The following is a 25,090-nucleotide window of genomic DNA, read 5'->3' as shown; positions in this document are numbered from 1 at the left end:
AATGTTCTAATCCAAAAAAATGAATTAGAGGAAGGAACATCACTGGAAATTTTCAAGACACGATTTTATAAGTAGCTGTTAGTCATGGATTAGAAGAAATATTAAGATATGGTCACAAAGCAGGGGCAAGGCTGACATGACCTTCCAGAGGTCCCATCTAGTCTATGTGATTCTATGAATATTGACTTCAGATTAATAGTGCAGAGCTAGTAGCATATAACTGATTGAGCACTTAATCCAGTTTTTCATTTTGAATCTTGAAAGAGAGAAACTCAGAGTCAGTAAACCAGATATAGCTAAGAGCAAGTGGTATACTGAAATAAACCAGATTGTAAATACTATACCTGCTACCGACTACAATCAACCAGAAAACACCACACACGAATTATTGGAAGCCACATTGTGACATTTAGAAAAGCTATATAAGTTATACCTAAAGTTAGACAACTTTAAATTATTCAGCCCTCACAAAGGTGGACGATTGCTTCTCATTATGACCAAACAATCCCTCTAGACTGCTTATATGTAGCAAGAGTCATTTATGCACAGCCAACAGAAAAGTAAACATGTAACCCTAAACAGACAAAAATACAACCACAAACTATAGTTTGTGCTACATTGTGGATTAGGGAAGATTTTCATTTTTGGAAGGGGAGAATATGTATGCTATGTTGCTGTGTTTGGCTACGTCCATCACTTTTTGCATGATTGCGTCCCTCTGCCATCACTGTCAACCATTCAAAAGAGAACCAGATAAGTTCATGGAGAATAGGTCCATCAACGGCTATTAGCCAGGATGAGCAAGGATGCAAAACCATGCTCTGAAGTGTCCCTAGCCTCTGTTTGCCAGAAGCTGGGAATGTGCAATAAGGGCAGGATCACTTAATGATTACCTGTTTTGTTAATTCCCTCTGAAGCACCTGGCATTGGCCGCTGCTGGAAGACAGAATACTGGGCTAGATGGACCACTGGTCTGACCCAGTATGGCCGTTCTTAACCTATTGGTTTCTGAAAGTGGAGAATAAAAAGAAGGGACAGATAATAAGACACAGAAAATATCATAATGCCTCTTATGTAAATCCACATCTTGAATACTGCATGCAGATCTGGTCATCCCATCTCAAAAAAGATAGATTAGAATTGGAAAAGGTATAGAGAATGGCAACAAAAATGATTAGGGGCATGAAACAGCTTTTGTATGAGGAGACATTAAAAAGATAGGAAATTTTCAGCTTGGGAGAGAGATGACTTAGAGCAGTGCTTCTCAAAGCAGGTCGCCGCTTGTTCAGGGAAAGCCCCTGGCGGTCCGGGGCCGGTTTGTTTACCTGCTGTGTCCGCAGGTTTGGCCGATCGCGGCTCCCACTGGCTGCGGTTCGCCGTCCCAGGCCAATGGGGGCTGTGGGAAGTGGTGCGGGCCGAGGGATGTGCTGGCCACCCTTCCTGCAGCCCCCACTGGCCTGGAGCGGCGAACCGCAGCCAGTGGGAGCCGCGATCGGCCGAACCTGTGGACGCGGCAGGTAAACAAACCAGCCCGGACCACCAGGGACTTTCCCTGAACAAGCGGCAGCCCAACTTTAAGAAGCACTGCCTTAGAGGGGATGTGATCAAGATCTATAAAATCTTGACTGGTGTGGAGAAAGTGAATAAGGAAATGTAATTTACTCCTTCACATAATGCAAGAACCAAGGGTCACCCAATGAAATTAATATGTAACAGGTTTAAAACAAACAAGAGGAAGTACTTCTTCATGCAACACACAGTCAACTTGTGGATGCTTTGCCAGGGGATGTTGTGAAGGCCAAAACTATAACATGGTTCAAAAAAGAACTAGATAAGTTAATGGAGGAAGGTCCATCCATTGCTATTAGTCAAGATGCTCAGGGATGCAACACCATGCTCTGAGTGTCCCTAGTCTCTATTTGCCAGAAGCTGGGAGTGGACAACAGGGGATGGATCACTCAATGATGGCCTGTTCATTTTGTTCATTCCCTCTGAAGCACCCGGAATTGGCCACTGTTGGAAGACAGGACACTGGGCTAGATGGACCATTGGTCTGACCCAGTAGGCCATTCTTATGAGAAAATAATTTTTTGGAAATTATACAGAGGCCTCACAAAACTTGCTTCAGCCATGCAGCTTATGATTTAAAAAAATATTGTGTGCCACATAAAGGATAGCAATTTAAGGTCCTCATTACTCTGGTTTCTCTTATGGCAGTGTTGCCTAGAGCATTGGCGTGGTATTCAGGAGACCTGGGTTCTATTTCTGGCTACATCACTGGCTTGCTAGGTGACATCAATTTCCCCTATCTGTAAAATGGGAATAATAATACTGACCGCCTTTGTAAAGTGCTTTGAGATCTACTGACAAACAGCAGTATATAAGATCTAGGCATTTTTATTATGGCTTCTACTAAAGAACACAGTATAAATGGATGAATTCCAGCAACCCATCTTACTTACTTTAAAAGAAGATGATCACGGACTAAGAGGAAGGGGAGTACCTTAGAAGCATTTCAGGCAGAATTGTTTCAAATAAAAAAGTTCCTATGTGCAATATGGTATCAGAGGTAGGGAGAAATATATGAAAATATTGCAAGAGAGAGAATTCATATTTTTGGGAAAAGAAACACTTCAGTTGGAGATGTGGGTGCCCAGGGTTTCTGTAAATCAGGCTAAAAGTGTCTTAAGTTGGGCACCCAAACGTAGAGTCACTTGAAATCAGACATCACTTTAGAAAATGTTGGTCTCAAATCCCAAACATATACAATGTGGATTGGTAGCTGGCATCCTGAACTGGCATACAAAAGCATTCTGACAATTATGCCCATCTAACAACATGAATAGGACGAGGCTGGCCCAGAAGTCAGCATACGTTTGTTGCCACGAACAAGCTGACCAGCATAAGTCTGTTCAGAGGAGCAGTAACAAATGCTCTGCCGTCTGTTCTAAGACACACCCTGTGATGGCAGAAAACATGGCTAACGATCCACCATAATGTATGTTGCACAAGTGTTTCCCCTATAACGGTAGCACCTGGCCCTTAACTGGGCAAAAATGAAGCTGCTTAGAAGAGGTCTGGATTTCCCAGTGCTATGTGCTAAGTGCACCAGTGTATAAAGCAGTGAAATTTTATCTCCCAGCACAAAGGTATACATGGAAGGATTCATCCTAGAAATGTCCCTGTGTTTCCAAGATGAGAACAGCAATTTCCTTTAAATGTTTGCCAAAAATTAATTTCTGTAGAGTGGAACTTGCAATCTTTTAATATAACAACATCAATTTCCTCCAACATGCATATAGTTCATATCTAGATCTATTTCATAAATATATTTTATAAAAACATGAAATAGCTATACTTCCCAATTATCTTCAAGTACTCATTTGTGATCGATTCCATCAGTTGAGAGATAAAAGATGATACCAACATAGGGAGTTAAAGCCCCCTACATCCTGTTTTTATAAATAGGAACCCTGCATGTAATACTCTTGTGCCTTACACAAATAATTTACTCAGGATTCCCACTCATGGATATATGCAGTAGAAAAGCCAAAGAGAACACTTCCCTAATGCATACATATGCCTATTCAAAATATCAAAGGCTTGGTCTACACTACCCGCCCCAATTCGAACTAAGGTACGCAACTTCAGCTACGTGAATAACGTAGCTGAAGTCGAAGTACCTTAGTTCGAACTTACCTTGGTCCACACGCGGCAGGCAGGCTCCCCCGTCGACTCCGCGGTACTCCTCTCGCCGAGCTGGAGTACCGCAGTCGACGGCGAGCACTTCCGGGTTCGACTTATCGCGTCCAGACTAGACGCGATAAGTCGAACCCAGAACTTCGATTTCCAGCCGTCGAACTAGCTGGTAAGTGTAGCCAAGGCCAAAGAGACTTCATTATTAGTGAATGAAAGGAAAGCAATGGAGTACCCACCAGTTCAGTTCCATCACCTGGAACACTAGCTTCCAACAGCTGTTTTACGACCATCATAAAGAGCCTCTTAGGTTAATCCTTACTTCATTTCTATGTTAGTTTGCTATGTAGTTGAAATCAAAGGGATTATCTAAATGTGACATGACATTTAGCACTGAGCTGCTATGACACAGTAATTTAGGCTTTTCTCTGTAGCTTGTACCCACCATACAGAGATATATGACAAAAACAACAAAAAACAAAACAAACACCCTTTTGAAACGCAAATTAAAAATGCAGAGTAATTTGGGGACACTATCAACTTGAAAATCATATCTGTCTGGAAATATTGTATCTGCTATAGTTACAAGTCACTACTAAACTGATTATAACTGCATGAATTAGGCGGAATTATTTCCCCTCTGGTGTTTTTACTGTGCTTACTTTGTGTATTTGCAGCATTTTATGAATAGTCAATTTCACTGTATAGGAAGTTAAATAGTTTCCCACTACTGAAAAAGGCCTTTATAAAACATAAAGAGGTGAGCAGAACCCCTCTCCAATAAAAATAATACTTTTAAAAAAATTCATGGAACATTTTATAAAGGGTGTAGCAGAAATTGTTTTTTTTTTTTAAAGAAATAATCACTTTAAAAAAATTCAAGTTAACATTGTCCCTTTCAAGTGATTATACACAAGCAAACTTAATGTTCATCCAGCAATAGTTTTTTTCTCCCCTGGGGGCTGAGTTTAGAAAATCAATGTTCACATCTGAAGGCTAATTACGCTTAAACTTTGTTTTTCTTTAGTTAGAATCATCTTCTTAAAATAATGCTTAATAAATCTTTAAGAATGTTAAAGCCGAAGTGACCAAGCAGGTATGTGCAGAAATTAACCTTTTTATTATATTATATACTATAATAGTAAAGTTTGTTTGAAGTGCATGAATAAAAAGTTAGTGAAATTACAGGAGGAATAATCTATATAGCAATAATAGGTGCATTCAGTGTGCATCTGACAGGAAAAAAAAAGTTCTCACTCATTTTGGCCTAAAACTTTGTGTTCAGGTTTCCAGGATTCTGACATCAGAACCAAGATAACACTGATTAGAACCATAGGGCTTTACAATAAAAGCTAAAATATTGACCATATGATGGCAAAAAGTCTTTATTTTGTTGTTAACTTATTCTCTTCTAGCTACTCTCTGACGAGGTCGGTGGTGCTGTGGAGGAGGATCTCCGTCTCGACAAAGATCGTGATCTCTCAGCACTGTAGGCAACATGCTTGTCGTAATTTTGTATCTGAGCTTCAAGAAAATCCCTCTGTTGTTGGCTGATTGTCTGGCTAATCAGTCCTGGGAGAGCTTGAATGCTACCAATTAAGGTTTCCAGTTTAGTTTCCAGAGTAACAATCCTCTTCTCAAAATCTTCACTTCTTTCATTTAAGTCAGAAATCAGGTCGTACATGATGTTTTGAGTCTGAAAGGAGAGGATGCAAGCAGAGCTTTAGATCTGGTTTGCAAACATTTCAGTATGAAGTGTTATTCCAGTAGGGTTTTGTTTTTGTTTTTTCCCCTGCCCTTTAAAGTTGGTACTGAAAGAAAAGGTCAGCATGAGTGGAGGGCTGATGATTCTACGACAAGCACCTGTCTCATGAAGTAATTTTACTCAGGGCTTCAGTACAAATCCCTCCTTGGTGCAACATTCAATGAAGTTAACATTAATTCCTTAATGAAGCTGTTTTAATTTCAAACTGTTGATGAATTGGATAAAACAGAAGACCTTTCAGAAGTACAGAGATTTAGAAATGTGCTACCTTAATATTGGATTTATTCAACAAGTGGAAGAAGTCCAAAGGTTCCACTGTATATGGGATAAATTCTGGAATTTTTATCCTTTTTTATATTTGTGTTACATGGATCTTCATACTTCTAAGCGGTATGTTCTTCCTTGATCAGCACATGAAGCTCTCATTGGTGTTAATGGAGCTCCTTATGCCGACCAAGGAGAAAATATACTTTTAAAAGGTACAACCATCCCTCCCCCCAGAAAACAAAAATATAAGTGATAATACAAGTGATTTGGTAATACGAAGTGCTTTGAAAATAACCACATGCTCTATCGTAAATATGAAGCATAGAATTTTTATACTTTATTTTCACTGCTACAAATGACGGGTCTACACTGGGACTTGTTGAATCAATGATCCTTAAATAATTAAACAGAATTTAATTTATTTTCAGAGTTCACTAGCTTTACGAGTAAGCAGAACGGATATCCCTTGACAATTTGAATTTAAAAGTACATTCATATTTGCATGGTTGTATTGCTAAATCTCTTTATTTATTTAAAATATATACATGTCTCGCTTAGTGACATATGAAGTTCAGACTGAGCAGCTGCTATGTACACATATGCGGATGTGAAAGCTTGTACATTTTGGCCTCAATCCTATAAATCTGATTATTATTCCCTACAGAAAGCACATAATATAATAGAACTTTGCACCTGAATCACACATTTCATCTGAAGATCTCAAAGGGTTTTAAGAAGTTTAATTAATCAAGCTTCATAGCACACTATCAAAATAGGTAAGTATTGTCCCTATTTTACAGATATGGACCAGAAACACAGATGTAATGTAACTTGCCTAAGGTCACACTAGCAGTGCTGGACATGAACCCAGAACTCCTGAGTTCCAGTCCCTTGCTGTAACCAGTACGCTATGCTTCCTCTCACATCATATGTAAATATAGGGAAGAATTTACTCTTTCACATATATACCATCACACAAACATGGCCCATTCCTGAAAGAGGCTAAACATCGGATCAGGCTCCTTGTTATGTGCATTATACAGGGGCTTTGCCTTTTTTCTGAAGTATCAAGTATTTGCCATTTCAGACAGGATGATACTGGCTTTAACAGAATTTACCACAGCAGATAAGACAATTGGTCTATTTTCCTATAATGACAGACTGAAGAAGAATGTGTATGTGTACCTGTGAACTACAGTGAAGAGATGAGCTTTTTATTCTGAATTCATTTTGAGAAGATAAATATTAATTTACAAAAGAACAAATGAAATATTTGATAATTGCCTACTAACCTTCGCAAGGTCCACCAAAGTGTTTGCTTGATCGTTCAGTTTCCTTTGCTCCATTTTTACACTTCGTAATCTAAAAAGGTGGAATTTGAGGTCAGATACGTTTTTTTCCAGCTTAGGACTTCTAAAGAGCATGCATATAACTTACAAGAACAAATAACTGCATGGACAATGCCTTGAGTACTTTGTGTAAAGTCAGATCTGGTTATGTGTCTGGTACAATGAGAAGCATGCTTCCTCAACACCGCAAAAAAGAAAGAGCAAGAAAATGTGATGTCCTCAAGACTATTATTTGTCATGGTTAAAGTTGAATTCAAAAAGGGAGGTAAAGGTTTACTCATACTGTATGAAAGAAAGCCAAAACATTCCTTAAAGCCTCAGTATCATGACAAGTAGATATAGGAAGAGAAACAAAACAAGTCAGATTTCATCAATAATGTTATAACAGTCAAGAATCTTCCTATACCTACATGACTAGATACAGATATTAGCCCTGTTCAGTCTGAAATGGATTGGGTTAGAAGGTGTTTGAACCTGATGAAAATACAGTGATAAGTGAGTTTCTTTTTAATTTAAAAAAAAAAAAAAAACTTTTATCTGACCAGCAGCTAAATAATCAGAATACTTGTCACTATATTAATTTTATTGTCCTACTGAATTTAACTTGCAACTTACCTCTAAATAACAATAAATTTCAAAATATATATCAAACATGTTTTTCTGAATTATGCTGTTAATATGTCAGCATGAAAATGTACTGCTTAAACTACAGCATTGTAAAAAACTCTTGTATTTTTTCCTCTGGATGCCTGAGTAATTGAATTAAGTTAATTACAGTTATGCACATACATTGAGAAAGGGAATGCAAGCTTTCAGTTTCTCACACTGTACTACAAAAAAAAAATCAGTATGCTTTGTTAAAAGGCCTGTATTTCCAACAAGGCCTATACAAATGGACAATTTTAATCAACGATTTTGTGAACTCAAAAACAGTGAGAAGGAAAAAAATCCTCATTCATTTGCTAAAGTTAATTATATTACCAAGCTTTATTGCAAATGGTAAACTGATCAAACACACCAACTGACATAAATGTGTTTTTTTGTTGGTGACAGAATGGGTCATTTTATAATCTTTTACTCAAAATACAAGATTTGTTTTGTATCACAAATATAAATTTCAGTATATAAGAGTTACAACACCTCTAACTTCTGATTTCTCATATAAAAAAAAGTTAGGGGCCTGAATCTCTTCTCACTTATACTGGTTTTACCCTGGTTTAATGTCACTGACTTCAGTGCTCCTGGGTTACACAGCATAAGTGAAAGGAGAATTAGGCCTAAAGCCAGGACAATTTCAGTTTTACAGGTAGAGAATCAAAACTCTAAGGGCAAAATTCTACCGTCAGTGAGATTTTTGTGATTAATTCCATTGTTGAGCAGATCTCTCCATATGATCAAGGCTACAAAACTTTTCCACATTCTTCCCTGTCACAAACTCAGGTTTCCAGATCAAGCTATGGGAGTGGTTTGCAGATGTACTCATCCGCAATAGGTTTATGAGAGTTTAACCATTTAAGTGTGAATTGTTTGCTAAGGTTTTTCATTTTAGCTGACAAGCAGAAATTGGGCTACTAACCACATCAAGAGTCCTAATGGATATTCTTAAAAAACACACTATTTTAAAAAAAAAAGTCACACCATATGATACAAATGGAGAAATATCATGCACTGTAACAAACATGCTAGACATGTACGCATAATTAGGGAATAGATTCCTGTTCAGTGGCAGTTCTTATTTTTTGGAAATTTCAACAGAATGAACTCAGGAAAGCGACTCCAGTTGCCATTAAAATACTAAGAAACATATAGGAGCTGGAAGAATTATTCTGTGTCTCAAGTCAGAATTTTTATGTAACCAAAATACTTCAGGAATTTTCCAAAATCCACAAGAAGTTATCAAATGAAGTTTGTATTTGGATCTTTACATTAAGCAATTAATTTGTAGAAACATATTGACTTTCAACTTCATGCTTGAAAAAAAACTGTGAAGAGTAAAATATCCCACTGAAGGGGTGTAATAATTTCTGTTCCTGAGGTAGGAATCAATTTTTTTCAGAAGACTGACATTCAGTCAGTGTGCTGGCTAGCTTCCCCTTTTTGGGCAAACCTAAAGCTTCATCACCTGAAATCTTCTGAAACATTGTTGGTGCACAAAGCTGTAGCTAAGCCCTTTTGGAATATGGAAAACTCCTGAAGAACATGAGTTAAACGTCACAGTCCAGAACAGACTCACTCAAGATACTTTTCAGAGATAAGCATGTACAGATTTGACTGTAGAATTATACCCTTAGTATTTTGTTGTGAATTTATTCAAACAATTGAAAAGGTACATATACATTTTATTTTCTAGCTTCTTAACACACTATATATTGTGGACAATCCAATTGTCAAATCTTTACACTTCAGCACACTGGACTAATCTTTGTGCTGACTAAAAGCCCATGTAATTACATGGATAATGGAACAGCAGAAATACCAGCTGACAAAATTTGGCCTAGGGGCTGCAAAGGTACAGCTATTACATACAGATCATTCTTTAGCTGCAACAGCCAGATTAAAAGGAAGTTGGCAGATTTTATTTTTTTCTTAAAATATGGATATTCCAATTCCTTCCTTATGAACTTCACTTATCACAGCAAAGATCATGATTTTGGATCACATTTTCACAGCAGCAATCAGACCATTAAATTCACAAATAAAAAATCCATTTGTTGCATGCAGACAGTGGTAAATTCTGCAAATTTGAAAGGAACAGCTCATACAACTTACTTCCGAGCTCTATTTTCATTTTGTTGAAATAAAAAGACAAAACAAAAGAAAACAATCTTTAAAATATACTAGAACAAAACAACACAGGGGGTGGTGTTCATAGGCACACAGTGGATTCAATTCAGCAGGTCCCATGGTTTCACCATTGGCTTCTATGGATCAGCAACAGCCATGGGGGTTAAGCCTGATTTGTTTGCACAATAACGATGGGATTTGCAATAGTGTTACACGTCATTAAGCCTTGCATTTCTTTCCCATTTTCCTTTATGCCTGCCTGTGACCCATGGATCTTCCTTATCCGTATAGAATATACCATTTATTAATTATGTCTAGTGGTTCCTGTGATTCTCCCCCCACACCCCCATTTAATTTACATGAGGAAAAAGGACAATGAGTTGCTGAAGGCAGAGCCAGAAACAATAATTTCATGGATTTTGTAGTTTTTAAGGGTCAGAAAGGATCATTTACTCTGACCTCTTGTATAACACAAACCATAGACCTTCAACCATTGATTCCTGCAACTAGTCCAATAATTTGTGGTAGAACGAGAGAATAATGTGTTTTAAAAAATTAAAAACTAACTCAGAATAAAGATGGATAAGGGACATATTGCCATGAATCAGAAGAGAAGTAAACCAAAACATTTCATTGTGCCCAGGTACTCTAACTAAAAGGGGGGGAAAAAGCAGCATTCTGGAGCTGTACTTCCAACAGATTATCATTGCATGCACATAGGAGGCCCTCTGATCGTTTGCTAAAATACTATGTGTAATGCAAAATACCCTTCTGAATCAGAAGCAAAGTGCTGCAGGGCAAAGGAAAACTCATTAGCATGAACTCTCAGAGCCCTGGACTGGCATAACTAGAAAAAATGACCACTGCAGTCCAACTGAACTGACTGCTGAATAGTTAAGGCAGATGCAGAACAAATATCTGCACCCTTGTGCACCTCTTTTGGGGTCTGAATGGTGTATAAAGCTGCAGATTGAGCCAGATGGGCTTTTTATTTTAAAATCATTTTTGCATACACACACACAAAATAAATGACAAGGTTAAAATGAAGGAATATCCTATGTGGTCAAAGGACAAATGTAAAATGGTGCAAAGGATGACAAGGCTGAGTAAATACATTTCAGAACACATTTTCTTAACCTACCAAATCCTAATCTTTTGTGGACTTTTTACATAAAAGTATTTCAACTATAAGTGTTTACAACAGTTCTACATTAAAATTTGCAACTTTGCTAAAATGAACCAACATGCAGTGTTTGTCCAGTATTTTAAAACCTTCAACGCACTGCACAAACATTAACTAATATGCAGTGAAGCAAATATTATCCCCAATTTATAGATGAGAAAATTAAGGGCAAGATTGTGCTCCCAATCCCTATATCCACACAGGAAGAGAAAATTTCTTCCTGCAGATCTCCCACCTCCCGAGCAGTGAGAGTGAATATATGTGAGCCAGCCAACACCATCCCTTCTTGCGGCTTGGACCACATGTAGGCAGAGGTTGGAGGGCTTGGGGTGGGGGAGTGGGTATGGGATGTGCACGAGCCCACATCAACCTGCATTTAGAATTTATTTAAAAAAGCCAGTACACCCAAAGGCTGAGTTAACTTTTCTGCACTATGTTGCGGAAGCTCAGCTCATGGCAGGTACCAAAGGCTTCAATTAGCTGGGTTGCCATGCAGCTGGAAGGGTAAGCAGGAGGTCCCAGAGCAGGTGTGAAAGTGCCAGACCTCCTAGCAACCCCCTGGGATCTGCATTTTTGGGGGACAGAAGTCCTTTCATTCCATGCAGCTCAGGGAACTATCTTTGGGTTGGAGGAATGCTACTCCCCATGCACTATATGTCTTTACTTTGAAGCCCAGAAGTTACTGATGTGAGGAATCTAGTTGGGAGGAGTCTTGGTCCTCCCTCCATCCTCCTGGCTGTGGATCTGCTTTATGACAAACACTTACTGTGAATTTTAGACCAAATTTAGAATGTAGCAGAGATTCATGGGCTGTATTATGATGATTCAGCTTACTACCACGACTGGGCCCAGCAGAGAATCTGGTCCAGTCTCCGTCTTTATCACTCCTGATTCGCAGACTGGTTTTATCCTCTGGTGGAGATCAGGACAGGCTGGGGGCTGATCTAAATTATGCTGGTAAAAACTCGTAAGGGGCCATCTGGGGTTTGCCAGAATACAGCATGCTCTGGCCATGCTACGTCCCTGCCTAGATGCCAGGGGGTAGTGTAAGAGTCAGCGATGCCAATTATGCCCACTGAGGACTCCCGCATTCTAAGGAAATCCCCAGCTGAGGATGGGCAATTACGTTTTTGTCCCTTTGAGCTGCTGGAGCAGCTCTAAGGGCCAGAGAATCTGGTCCATTATCTTTTCATTAAATATTAGTTGCAGTAATAGCCTCTATTTTAAAGCGATTAGATTATTCTGACATGAAACGATTAAAATAGTTGCTTTAAATGAAACTGACATACTTGCTGCATTTCTGTTTTCTACCGTGATAAAAGGAGGCAACTGCTTTTCAGCCAATTCATAAAACAGTAACAACAAACTACTGGTAATAACATAACATAAAAATCTTCATGGTAATTTATGAAGCATTATAGAGAATTCCAGGAAAATGTTTACAAAAATTCAGATCATAGCTTTGCACTGCTGGCCCAGTTTCTTTTGTGAATAAACACTACTCTAAAATCTTATTTTGCTTTATTCTAAGAGAAAGAGAAAATTCAGAACCCAGAGCAAAGTTCTGGGTGAGGATAGATAAGTCTGGACAGAAAAACCAAACCAAAATAGTACTTACTGATGAATAGCTTGCAAGAATTTGCGTTGATGTTTCCTTACTTTTGCATGGTCTATCTTTTTAACCAGCTTTGTATTTTTATAAATTAACCATGTTTCCCTGAGTACATTGGCAGCTGCATTTTTCACCTGTTTAATAAAAGAAAACACCAGGCTCACAAAAATAGCATTAATGTCTCTTTGAATTTTCTCAGGTGTATACCGTTTTTCAGAAGCACTCATGGTCCTAGCTATCTGTGGGGTTGGGGTGCTATATGAAGCTACAGCAGTGATGCAGGAAAAGCGATGACATGACCAGAGACAATGAGGCCTATGTAATAAATCTATACTTCTTCTAAAAGTGATATTTGTAACAGCTTCCTCTGTGACTGAGAATCACATCTGTTTCTGATGGGAACTTGACCAATTTGGTGCTCTGAGTATGTGTAAATTATATGAAACAGACATTAAAATGTTACATGTCTAGTATTTAACTGGAGAGATTGTACAGGACCAAAAATGGATTTCCCTATTACAAGTTTGTCTCTTCTGGTCACTTCCTTCTTGTAAGATTTCTCCCTCTCACTTCTAATAGTGATTTAACAGTCTTTTCTTCTGTGATAAACTCAAAAGATGCTCAAATAAGTGTTTCTGTTTTTCTTTGTTCTGGTTCTCACATTTTTGTCCCTCCACTTTCTCTGAGATAAGCATGTTGTCAAAACCTTCTAGCTTTGTTTACTGTATATGATTCAAGTCTGCTTTGTATTTTTCTAAAACGAGGGTCTCTATAAAATGATATTCACAATATAAAATATAAGGATACCTTCAGTTTTCCTATGCCCTCTGATGTCCCCAGTGTGGCACTGACAATTCTTATACAAATATTGACAAAGCATTTCAATGTATTGATGACTAATGTTAATTGATAGGATATTTCCTACGGTAAATATAGAGTATTCAATTGTAGCTCTTATCTCTCTCCTTATCCCTCTCTATCTATGCCTCTATCATATCCACCATTGCAGTATTCAAGCTAAATCATAGTATACAGAAGGGAGCAATGCAGAGCTGCAATTGGATCCTGCAACTAGCAGGAGCTCCCAGAGACAACGGTCCCAATCATGTACCACTGTAGTCAATGGGAGTTTTGCCACTGATGTCAGTGGAAGCAGAATCAGGCTCACTGGACCTCACTCAAGGACTGAAGTCCTTGCTCTCTCCTTAGCTTTGGACACCGTCAGTTTGTGATTTATGCCAAAATCCAACTTGTGTTTTGTGATCTAACAAATATTCAGAAACAGGAAGGTTATTTGCTTTCCTTTGTATTATCTGAGTGGCTGAGGTTACTGCACAAGTATGCTCTGAGGCTAACTTAAATATTACACTGAGCTGATGTTTAGATTTATTTGGAGGAATAGATAGGTAGAGAAAGCGGATAGACTGTAATTAAAGAGAAGTGAGTGAAATCCTAAATTCACAAGAGCTAGCAAATTTGCATGAATCCATTTTACTGCCTAGATTTTCAAGTGTCGTTAAAGATATTAAAGAGACAAGGCAGGATGAGGTAATATCTTTTATTGGACCAACTTCTGTTGGTGAAAGCTTGTCTCTCTCCCCAAAGAAGCTGGTCCAATAAAATATATTACTTCACCCACCTTGTTCCACATTGGGAGGGAGGGGAGGAAAGAGGGAGAGTTTTACCTCCCTATTACTCACGTTCATGGTTGGCATGGTTCAGTTTCTTAATACCTATGTGACTACCACCACCTTCTTCCTAATCTGCCAGGTTGTTTTTCCTGCTTTTGGGTCTGACTGAGCAGAATTTTCTCACATAAATAATCCCCCTGAAATGAATGAGACTAATCAAATGAGAAAGGATAAACTCCATTATTTGTTCCCTTTACATAAACATATTTTCCTAGGATTGTAGATCTTCATTGTCTTCTTAGCTGTGATGCTTATATTTTCTGAAATTGTTATTTTTTAAATCAATTAAAAACATTTTCTTATGAATTTTAGTTTCTATCTGTGAAATATCTTTAATGGGTGTATGAGATTGCTACATTATTGCAAGTGGCTGATTGAATAACCCCAGGTGTTCAGTAAATGAAGCAATAGCAGACTTGACAAAAATCGCTTGTGAATATTTTTAATCCTGTTTTTCAAGATGTTCTCTTGAAAAGAACAGTTTTTCTACTTGTGTATGTTTGGATTTCAATCTATATAACTCTTTAAATTCATATAATCTAATAGAACTACAAGAATTACATATATGCTGTAGTTTTTTCCTCTCATATGCTGCACAAAACTCAATCTAGTTTAATACATAATAAACTCGTCTTTCAGAATAATATTCTGTTCTTTGCTGGTTACCTCAGTTAACTTCCAGCTTTGGTCTAGTTTCAATATGTCCCGCTGGAAGAGAATCTTCAAATCTACTGTCATTGCACCAAATCCTCATTAGGAGTGAGAACCTGCAACTTCCGTTGAAGTCAATGGAAGTTCAGGTGCTCAGTACTCCCAGAAGGCACCCAGCACCTTGCAGAAGAAGGCCCATAGAGAAGTACAAGAAAGAAAATTATATTTTTTTCCCCAATGAGTCTCTGAAATACATTAAACAACATTCCTTTTTCAGTGGGGAATATAAAGATCTGCAGATATAACTTACTCTTTTAGTTAGCTGGGTATCCATCATGAAATTATGCACATGTTTTTCAGCTTTGGTAAGTTCTAACTTCCTTGCAACCACAGCTACCACCAGCGCAGTGCATCCTGCACCCTGAAAACAACAATAAAACAAACCCCAAGGAGTTACTACTGTGTGTTTCAAAAGCATTTTTTAAAGAAGTTTCGCCTTCACTGAAGAAATATGAAAGGCATCAGATGAATCACCATTCCTAATAAATGTGATGAATATAGTGCAGCTATTTTAGTTTAGGGTTATATAAAGAGTCTGTTACCATAGACTGGTAAACTGTCAAGGCATTATCAATTGCTTACTGAAGAGCATCATTTTAAAATCCTGCTTTTTTTCCTCTAGAAGTTGAAAAAAGAAATGGATTTTAGAGCAAATTCAGTTTCTAATGTCTGAACAAAGGCAGCCAGATACAACGTTTAACATTTAGAATACAGCCATAAATGAATCCAGAAAGGCCTGTTCATAGTCATGGTATCTGCAATTGCTAAAAGGAAGTAAGATTGGATTAGTATCTAGCACAATAAAACTAGAATCTGTTTTAAGGCTTTCTTTAAAGTCTAAAGATAAAGTTACCTTAAATCTAGTTTTTAGTCACATATATACTTCCTTGGAGAGCTGGTCAAAATTTGTTGTGCGAAATCTTTTTTTACTAATACAGATTTGTATTGATTAAAACAGTTTGCGAATTTTGGTTGAATTCATGGAACTGTTTTGGCCGAACAATAGAAATAAAACATTAAGAAAAATCTAACTTTAGTTTCAACATTTTCAACTAAAACAGTTCAATTTTTAAAATCTGAAATGGCCTTTTGTTTCAAATTCTACTGTGATTTTATAGGCAGGGAAAAAAGATTTAAAAAAAATCCCAGAAAATGAAACAAAACATTTTCTTTCAGGTAGAATGAAACATTTAGTTTGACCCAAAATAAAATTTCCCCACTTTTTCAAATTACCAAAACCTCTTGGGTCAGCCCAAATGATTTTTTATGGTCAATTTTTTGGTTTGGATACCGAAACAAAAACAAAGTTATTTGAACAGCTCTATTTCCATGTTCTCTTCTGACAAACAGAAGTGATCTTTTTCTACAAATTATGCTTAGTTGACTGTACTATTTTGAACAACACACGTGTCTTGCAGAAATAGCTTTGTAACTTGGACCTTTGTAACAACTGGAGTTTGTTTTGTGCCAAGTATATGTATGTTTGTAACTATAAATACTGTTCCAAGTACAGCCTGGAATAAGCAGATACAAATCCCATGGAAGAGAAATATAGTGGGGTAGAGTATGTGCCAAGAGAGTAGAAGCAAGTTGTAACAGGTAAAACAACTAACAGGAGGGTGTAATATAAAGCAGTCCCCAACTACAAATTAACCCGCCAATTTCCAAATCATCTCTGTTGTAATACACCTGGCCAACTTCTACAGACAGCCCATCTATCCCCAGTATTTTTCTCATACATATACACACTGAGTTACACTTTGTCTAGTCGTCAATGAAGCTGTATCAGTTCAACTCCTAGTATAGACAGACAAAGTCTCTCTTTGCATTTTGAAGTTTATCCTGGTTTCACTCCTATGCTTGCCTCCACTTTTTCTCATTCTAAATTCTTCTGTTTCCCTCACTCTCTCATCCTTCCCTCCAAAACAATCAATTCTGCTACCTCCAATAAATATGGAGATTTCCCTAATTAATTTGCTCCCTATAAGTTCCCCTCAATTAATTTATTTGCCCCTACACAAAGACCCCACAGTGAATTCACCTGACTCCCTCATTAACATAGACTTGTCAGTGAATTCATCTGCCTCCTTCTCCCCATATACTGAGACACACCAAATACATTCATTTGCTTCCCCACCGCCCGCATACCATTTAACTTGTCCTGGATCCCTCCCAAACACAGACCCCTCCAGTGAACTCATCTGCTCACCACCAACAAATGCAGCCCTGATCTCCCCCAATTAGTTCAGCCCTAGCTGAACCTCCATGCCAATTTTACCCCCCAAATAAGTCTCTCCCCAGAAGTTGCAGGTGCTGCTCCCTGTTCTGATTCTCTCTTTAAGCTTCTTCTTCTTCAGAAGCTCTACTCCCTCACTCCTATTCTAGTGCTGGATGAAATCAAGGAAAGGGAAGCTGGAGTCTCCCATGCCCTCGAGGCATGTGGGAGCCAGGAGGAAGTGTCTTCACTTCTTCCAAATCCCAGCCCCAGCAAGGAAGCATTGCTGAGAGCTGCAGAGAAGGTGCTATTTATACCAGTGCTAGGGGGGTGTGTAGTTTATATACTCCACATACCGCCAGAAGTGTAGATGTAGTCTTATACTCTGCACACATTTTCTGACCAATCTCCCCCTAGCATGTAAATTAATCAACCCTTAGCCTCACCTTTGAATCTGGGTGAAGTTACACAGGGTGAGGGCAGTGGGAGTGCACAGGGAGTCAGTGCAGACTCTGAGCAAGGTCTTTTAGCCAGCAATGGAAATCAACTGGTTTGAGGATCACCATGTTCTTTTAAAAATATAGCCCTGAAATCTAAACTGTCTAATGTATCAAAAAGAGGCTATAATGAAGATCACTAGAAAGTCAGTGGTGGTGAACTCGGTGCCTCAGCTCAGGAATGCTATTATTTAGTCCCAATAATTATTTAGTCTCTGTACCATCTTTCATCAACGTTTCTCGAAATACTTCCCAAATATTAATTACTTGAGTCTGAGACCATCCCACTGAAGCAGTAATGTACAAAGAATAGTTCACCTGCTATTGGCATGATGGAATGAAGCAGCTGTTTAAATGGCAAATCACAGTCTAGAACCAAAAGGTAAAAAAGAATACTGTATCCAATTGAAATTAAGGGAATATAGGTAAACAAAATGCAATTACCTGAATTGGAATGATTATCATCTGAAAGACTGTGCCTGTAGCAGCTCCATACTGCCACCAACATGCTAGGGAAATGCCTTATATTGGCCTATGGGACAGAATGCTATCTCCTGAATCATCAAAACTGCTTCATGAAGCATCAAGATGTTTGTTGGAGGGTTCTCATGCAAATACTAATTCACACTGGCTCTGTTCGGCTAGTGAAATATGACAGGATCACATCATGATGGTATGTGTGAAAATGTGCACTTTTTACCTTTGTTCAAAGGAGGAAAGGTAGAATATTACTTGTGGATTTCTTCTTTGCACTACCATGGAAGAAAACAAATGATGTTTATTCTTTTAATAATAAATAGTTTACAGAGATAGCACATTAATTTAAATTGGGATTTTAACATTTTATCATTATTATAAATACACTGAATTATTATCATACTTTGTACTTTCACTTGAACTAAGATGTGGTATTCACATTTTAAAGATCAGGAAACTGAGGCATAGATAATCTGTACTGTTATGTTAAATGATGGCATAATGTTGCATAATCACACCCTCCCCATTTTTTCCATAATTAACACTGCACAAAAAAAACAACAACATTTTCTGTTGGAATTATATCTGCTGGGTAAAAGCACAATTCCAGTTGCAAGAAAGTCTTATTTTAAGCTGAAAAATGTATTTCAATTATTGTAGTTTGAACATTATGCAGGACTAAGGCAAACAATAAACTAAATCACTGCTTCAAGCGCCTGCTCTCTCTTCGTGGGAATCTTATTTCCTCAAAAACAAAACAAATGGGGAAATGCACACAGCTTTTGGAATGTCAAAGCAGTAATATACTCTATCTGGAGTTTACACACAGTTTGGTTTGGTTCATTCTTGCCTGTTAGACTACATTTTATTTTAAATTGCATATTCTGTGTTGGTAAACATCAAGTTTTTAAGAACTTGGGAATGCCAGTTATCATTCACAGACCAAGTTGAAAGGACAAATACAGAACAAAAGCAGTATATTGTTAGTACAGTTAAAAGGTAACTTTCGGATGTACTCTTGAATGCTACTATGGTCTTCAGCCATCCTGATCTATCTTTAGAACAGAATCTGCCAACCAGGTTTTTATTTTTTACAAGAATTAGAGAGCAGCAAGGCCTGCTAATTAATTGCAAAGACTTTGTAGAACATCTAAACATGATGACTTGTAGCCATTTCAGAAAAGGAGGAATTTATCTCACATAGAACAGAATAAATTCAGAATTTACCAATCCATTCTAGCTATCCTGAGCCTCATAAACTACGCCAATTTTTCAAGACAGCCTATGATTGCGTATACAGTTTTACAGTGTGCATAACCCTTCCTTTGTCTAATGCAAACAGAATTCTCATACTCATCTCATATAGAAATCTACCTGATTTGCATATGCAAATAAGCATCAAATAATTGCAAAATCACTGGCACAAATTTAGAGGCAGCCTTTTAAAATGTGGCTTTCATGCTAATTTTTATAACCGATATTCCATTAAAACTCATTTTAATTTTTTAATGAGATCTCCTGCATTATTTTTCTAACAGCACCACTAATTCTTAAAACACTATATTTAGTAAGGTGCTGGTATTCTGGGTGATGGTATATTTTAAATGAAAGCATGTAAGTCCCTGTGTTAAGTAAAGTAAATTTAAGTATTTTAAACAGTAATGTATATAGTAAAATAATTTTGTATCCATTACATAAAATTTAATTATGTGATTTTATTCAGTCTTCCCAGTACAGTTCACAAACACCTTAAGTAAATGTCCACCTGCCTTAAGAAATTGTTTTTTTCTCTGCCTCTTGCCAAGTGGTTGCTTAAATGAATTTAAATTTAAATGCTGTACATTAATTCCATTTTATTTCATAATAAATATTCATAAAATAGAATAAAATAAATTATGAGCAGATATGCAGTTAAATATTCTCACATAAGTGTTCTAGGAACTCAGAAGTTGCAGGGCAAAATTGTAAGCAACACATCTATTTTATTTAATGAAAGTGGATAGCTGTTGCTAAAAGCAGAATTAGGGACATGATGTTTGTTTTTCAGGAGTACTGTAAATTATGCATTAGATGGATTTCCAGCAAACTACACTAAAATGATGACCTGCCTAGATTCTTCAATTCTCCTAAAGCGTCAACAGATCTGTTTGGCCTATCTGCTGACACAAGTGCAGATTTCACCCCATTTCATTGAAATCAAAGGTAAATCCCATTGACTTTAAGGGGACCAGGAGTTTTTCCAGGATCTGGTCAACACCTATTTTTCATTGTCAGAAACTGGGAGAGTTTGAGCTTTATAGTAAATGTACTAACAACATGTTTACATCATTAAGTGAACTCTATGAATACCAATGTATGACAAATTCTCAGACCTTCACTCATGCAGAGTGACAAATGTTGGAATGGATCTGACTGCATGATAGCTCTCACATCTGCAGGCATCATTTCTTAAAACTCTGTGACGTCAATGGAGCACACATTAGAGAATGGCTCATTTCTGAAGCAAAAGCCTTACAATCATTCACAAGTGGACAACATTTTCCCTTGACCATTGATCTACATTTTACCTGTACTGTAGGACGATGTTTCAGTTATATATACAAAACAAAAAAGAGCATTCCTCATATCTTCATTATAGACACAGTCCTCCCAAATAGAATAAACATGAATGAGCTTCAAGATCATTCAATTTCTAGTTCAAATATTGGTCTATGCTATGTCTTGTGAAATCAGTTACCAGGAATCTTGCTTAATGCCAAGAATCTAAAATAAGACCCGTTGTTAGAAGACACGTGTGTGTATGTATTTGACCCATTTTGGGGTTTTGGTATTGAGAGCCTAACTTTCTACTCATTTACACCAGTGTGAATCATGAGTTGCTATCCTGAAGCAAATGGACTTGCAACAGTGAAAAATGGGCGTGAGTGAGGGAAGAATCATACCTGACTGCCTGGATATACGTTTCTGGCACCAGTCTGGAACTTCGAAGGCCTACAGCCTCCCAATCCGGCAAAGAGAGGTAAAGTAATAACATATAAAATTATTATTTTGAGATAACCGTAAAAGTGAAGCATCGAAATCTTCCCCACCAAAAAGGTTGTATGGGCTGTTATCTTCAATTTGGACCTCTCTCTAGGTGCTCACATCCAGGCTACATCTAAATCTTGCAGATTCTTTCTGGATAACATCTCTAAGATACAGTCTTTCCTATCCATCCACAGAACTAATACTCTTATCCAGGCTTTCATTATCTCATTTCTCTATTACTGCAACATCCTTTTCGCTGGTCTTGACAAATTTAATTTTGCCCCACTCATATCCATTCAGAATGCTGCTGCAAAGATCATTCTCCTAGCTCATTGCTTTGGTCATGTTGCCCCTCTCTTTGTACCCCCCCCCACTGCCTCCCTCATTGCTACTGCATTAAACAAAAGCTGCTTGTCTTTACATTTCAAGGTCTTTTACCATCCATTCCCACCACACCTATTTTCTCTCACTATCACTCCTGCCTCTAACTGGTCCATGAAACCAGCATCCGCCACCCACCGGTTAAATTTTCAAACAAGCATCTACATGCTTTCTGTCATGCTGCCCTTCATACTCAGAGGATCTCCCTGTAAATATATGCAAAGCTACCTCATTATCCTACTTCAAATCCCTCCTTAAAACCCTCCTCTGTAGTGATAACTACAAAAAACAAACAACCTGACAATGGTTAGGCTGCCAGTGTTCTGAGACCACTGCCTATCATGCTGACCAGTCATCTCAGTTTTTCCTTGTACTCCCCCATCGGTGTCTGTCTCATCCATCTGTTATCTATTGTCTGATACTTAAATTGTAAGCTCTTTTGGGACAAGGACTGCCTTGTTGTACAGCATCTAGCATAAAGGGGTGCTGGTCCATGACCAGGGCACTTACGTGCTACAGTAATACTACTACTAATAAACAGCTCCTCAGTGGAGCACAATAAGCAAAACAGCAGCTCTAGTGGGGAAAGACAAATGTCACCCAGAGGAACCAAGGCTACAACCGTGATAGCTAAAAACAGACTTGAGATGTAAAGTCTGGATCAGTTTCCAAGCTTTCTTCAAATACAGAGGTGTTCAGATTCATATTTTCAGCTTAGGCACAACACAAAGAAAGGCCAGAACTGCAGTGTTTTGATCTGGACATTGACAAAGTGTAGAGGGTTTGGATCTAGGGTACTAGTGTGGGTTCAGTTTTAGTGATAGCCAAAGAATGGTGCTGGCATCTCTTAAATAAAAAGTTTGAAAAAAAAAAATCTAAGATGATAAAATGCACTTGGACTTGAAGAAATTCTAGATTTCACTGAATGAACTCCTGTGGCATTTCCTGTTAATTCTGCGTTTGGCAGGGTATCAGAATTGCATTTAAATGTTGGCAGTGAACTAGGCAATTGCTTAGTCTAGGCCTACCACCTATTGTTTACATCTATCCATGCCTGTGGTGGAGGCTATGGGAAATGGAAGCAACTTTATGCTCAGTGGCTCAGCTGGAAATCTCTTGGCAGCTTTGGTCTAGCTGGACTGGGAGTGAAGTGTGTTCTTTAGTGCTGCAGTTGTCACAAAAATGTCCTGCTATACTTGCCTGGTACTGAGAGAAGGCAGCTGCCACATTTTCTTGCTCATTTCCCTTGGGATCCACTGAGGCAGAGAGAAGGTCCGCTTTGCAGACATATGTCTCTGGTGGGAAATTTAGCTCTGCACCAGAAAAGGCACAACATTCCTCCTGCTGCTCTGCATAAAATGAAAAGCCTGTAAGAATTTAAACAGATACTCTGTTCATTTGGCTCTCTAGTAGGTGGGCTTATTGGACCAGGAGGAAAAAATGTCCTTCTTGAAGCAAAATTGCTCTCCAAACAAGCAATGTAAGAATGTTGAAAGAGGAATCCACCCATGAAATGGACACAAGGCTAAGGAAATGGGAGTTGTACAGCAAGCTCATACACCTGAACTTTTGAATTTATCACAGCTGCCTACAGGGAGTGAGGAGTAACCCTGCAGTGTTGAACAGAGCAGGAGACGTGACAGCACAATTACTGTATCCTCCAATCCAAAACTGTGACCTAAAATTGTTTTGCATTATGGCCCTTCTATGTGTTCAGTAGTTGTGCCTAGCTAGCAACTGGCTTCAGTGGCATTTCTGCCTGTTTGAATTTGATCCATTGTATTTGAAACATTTAAGCTTCTTCTACTCATAGTGTAGTACTTGAGCACATTTCCTCGCTTTTCACCAGTCTTTCAGGTTTGTCAGCAATATTAGAGAAAATACAAATTGTGTGAAATACTAAAAACGACACAAAATAACATAAATTAAATACCGACAGATAGGCCAGGACCCCAGGAATTGCCTGATAAGTACAGAATAGACCCAGTTTTAAAAATAGATCCAAGAGACAGAAAGAGAAAGAGAGGGCCAGTTTCACTTTCTGATAGACTTTCTGCTGCAAGAGTCAGTACTATTAGGTGAGAAAGGGGGTTAATGTTTTGCAAGACATGTGCATTCTACTCTGTACCAGAGAACCTGCAAAGGGTGGGTGGTACTGACTGAGAGCTGCATTGATTCAATGCAGCCCGGTGGTGGGGCTCCTACGGAGCCTCTGATGGGTTCTGCAGCTTTAATGTCCACTGCAGAGAGTGGTGGTGGGAAAACTGCCTGTCCTCCTTGGAAAGCGTGAAGACTTCTTTCTGCCTGTGTGCAAAAATCTTTGCTGGAACAAGGAGGTGCAATTGTCTTCCCTGGACCAGAAGGGGGGAAATCTAGCTCACTCCCTGTAAAAATGGAAGGAAATGTTAGTTTTGTTCATTCAAGACAGTAGCCGTTCTTACTGATGATGATCTGCAAGCATCTGACAGTCACATGACTTACTGAGTTTAAATATATTGTTTTCAGTACAGCAGGCACAGCTAAATATTCAGACTGGTACCCAGCCACATACACATGTAGATTACAAAGCACTGCAGGTTGTGTACACTATTGGGAAATAAAAGTTATATTTTTTCAACTCGTAAAGCAACAGTTTTCCCATAGTGTTGCTACAAACTATTCTTCATTCCAGTCAATAACTTCAGGTCTTTTAACTTGCTGAAATTTGATTTTGACTCCTAAGGGCTTCAGCGAGCGAGTTGAGCATCATTAACTTCCTTCCCCATATTATGCATCTGTGTGATACTACTGTATTTGGAGCATACTGGGTTAGAAGAAAGACATCACTGGAGGAAACAAGCTGTTCTGAACTGTGAGGTCATTATTGATATTTATTATTAAATTCTCAGAACTTAGCTTGTTAAATTCTTAGCACAACCATCTTAGTAATGGATATAAAATGCCACTAATGTGTGTGAAAGACATTTTCCCTTACTCACAGGAAAATGAAGCTGTTAGAACCATCATATCTATGTACAAAATGATAAAAAAAGATTCCCACTAACACTTACAAATTAAATGAAGGAAAGCCTTGGGTAAATCTTTAATTGACAATGCCATCTATTTTCATCTGGTTGATATTACACAAAAATTGACTCCTTTCAAACTTCTGCCTCTGGACTGGGCATTAGTTTTAATGATACATTCCTTGAACATGACTCACAGCACTATGTTTTTGTATTTAGAAGTTACAAAATTAAACTGCGTAAAGCTCAGTTTTTCTAAAAATCAAATACAAGTTTTTAACTATTATGATTTAGGGTAATTCATGATTTCAGTGCACACTATGCATAAACATCAGTTCACAGCAAACTGATATTTATTTTCTCTCTTTTGTTTTGGATTCTTAACAGAAGATCTGTACCCAATGTTAAGACTGCAGCTAGATTCTCCTCC

The 25,090-nt window shown here is 38.0% G+C and overlaps 1 protein-coding gene across 1 annotated transcript in view; it reads right to left on the bottom strand.

Annotated features, from left to right (window-relative positions):
• Positions 1-4,797: 4,797 nt before the first annotated feature.
• KCNN2 (potassium calcium-activated channel subfamily N member 2) overlaps positions 4,798-25,090 on the bottom strand; it is a 97,486-nt gene continuing 77,193 nt past the window's right edge. The window contains exons 5-8 of the mRNA XM_034774744.1: positions 15,309-15,419; positions 12,663-12,790; positions 7,021-7,090; positions 4,798-5,392 (exon numbers count right to left, since the gene is read on the bottom strand). Coding sequence (XP_034630635.1) covers positions 5,108-5,392; positions 7,021-7,090; positions 12,663-12,790; positions 15,309-15,419 — 594 coding nt within the window. The 3' untranslated portion in view covers positions 4,798-5,107. The remainder of the gene's footprint in view (positions 5,393-7,020; positions 7,091-12,662; positions 12,791-15,308; positions 15,420-25,090) is intronic.

Source organism: Trachemys scripta, chromosome 6 (assembly GCF_013100865.1).
Source record: "Trachemys scripta elegans isolate TJP31775 chromosome 6, CAS_Tse_1.0, whole genome shotgun sequence".
In the NCBI taxonomy this organism is placed as follows: domain Eukaryota; kingdom Metazoa; phylum Chordata; order Testudines; family Emydidae; genus Trachemys; species Trachemys scripta.
The sequence above is the reverse complement of the archived record's forward strand: the minus strand, read 5'-3'. Positions and strand labels throughout refer to the sequence as shown.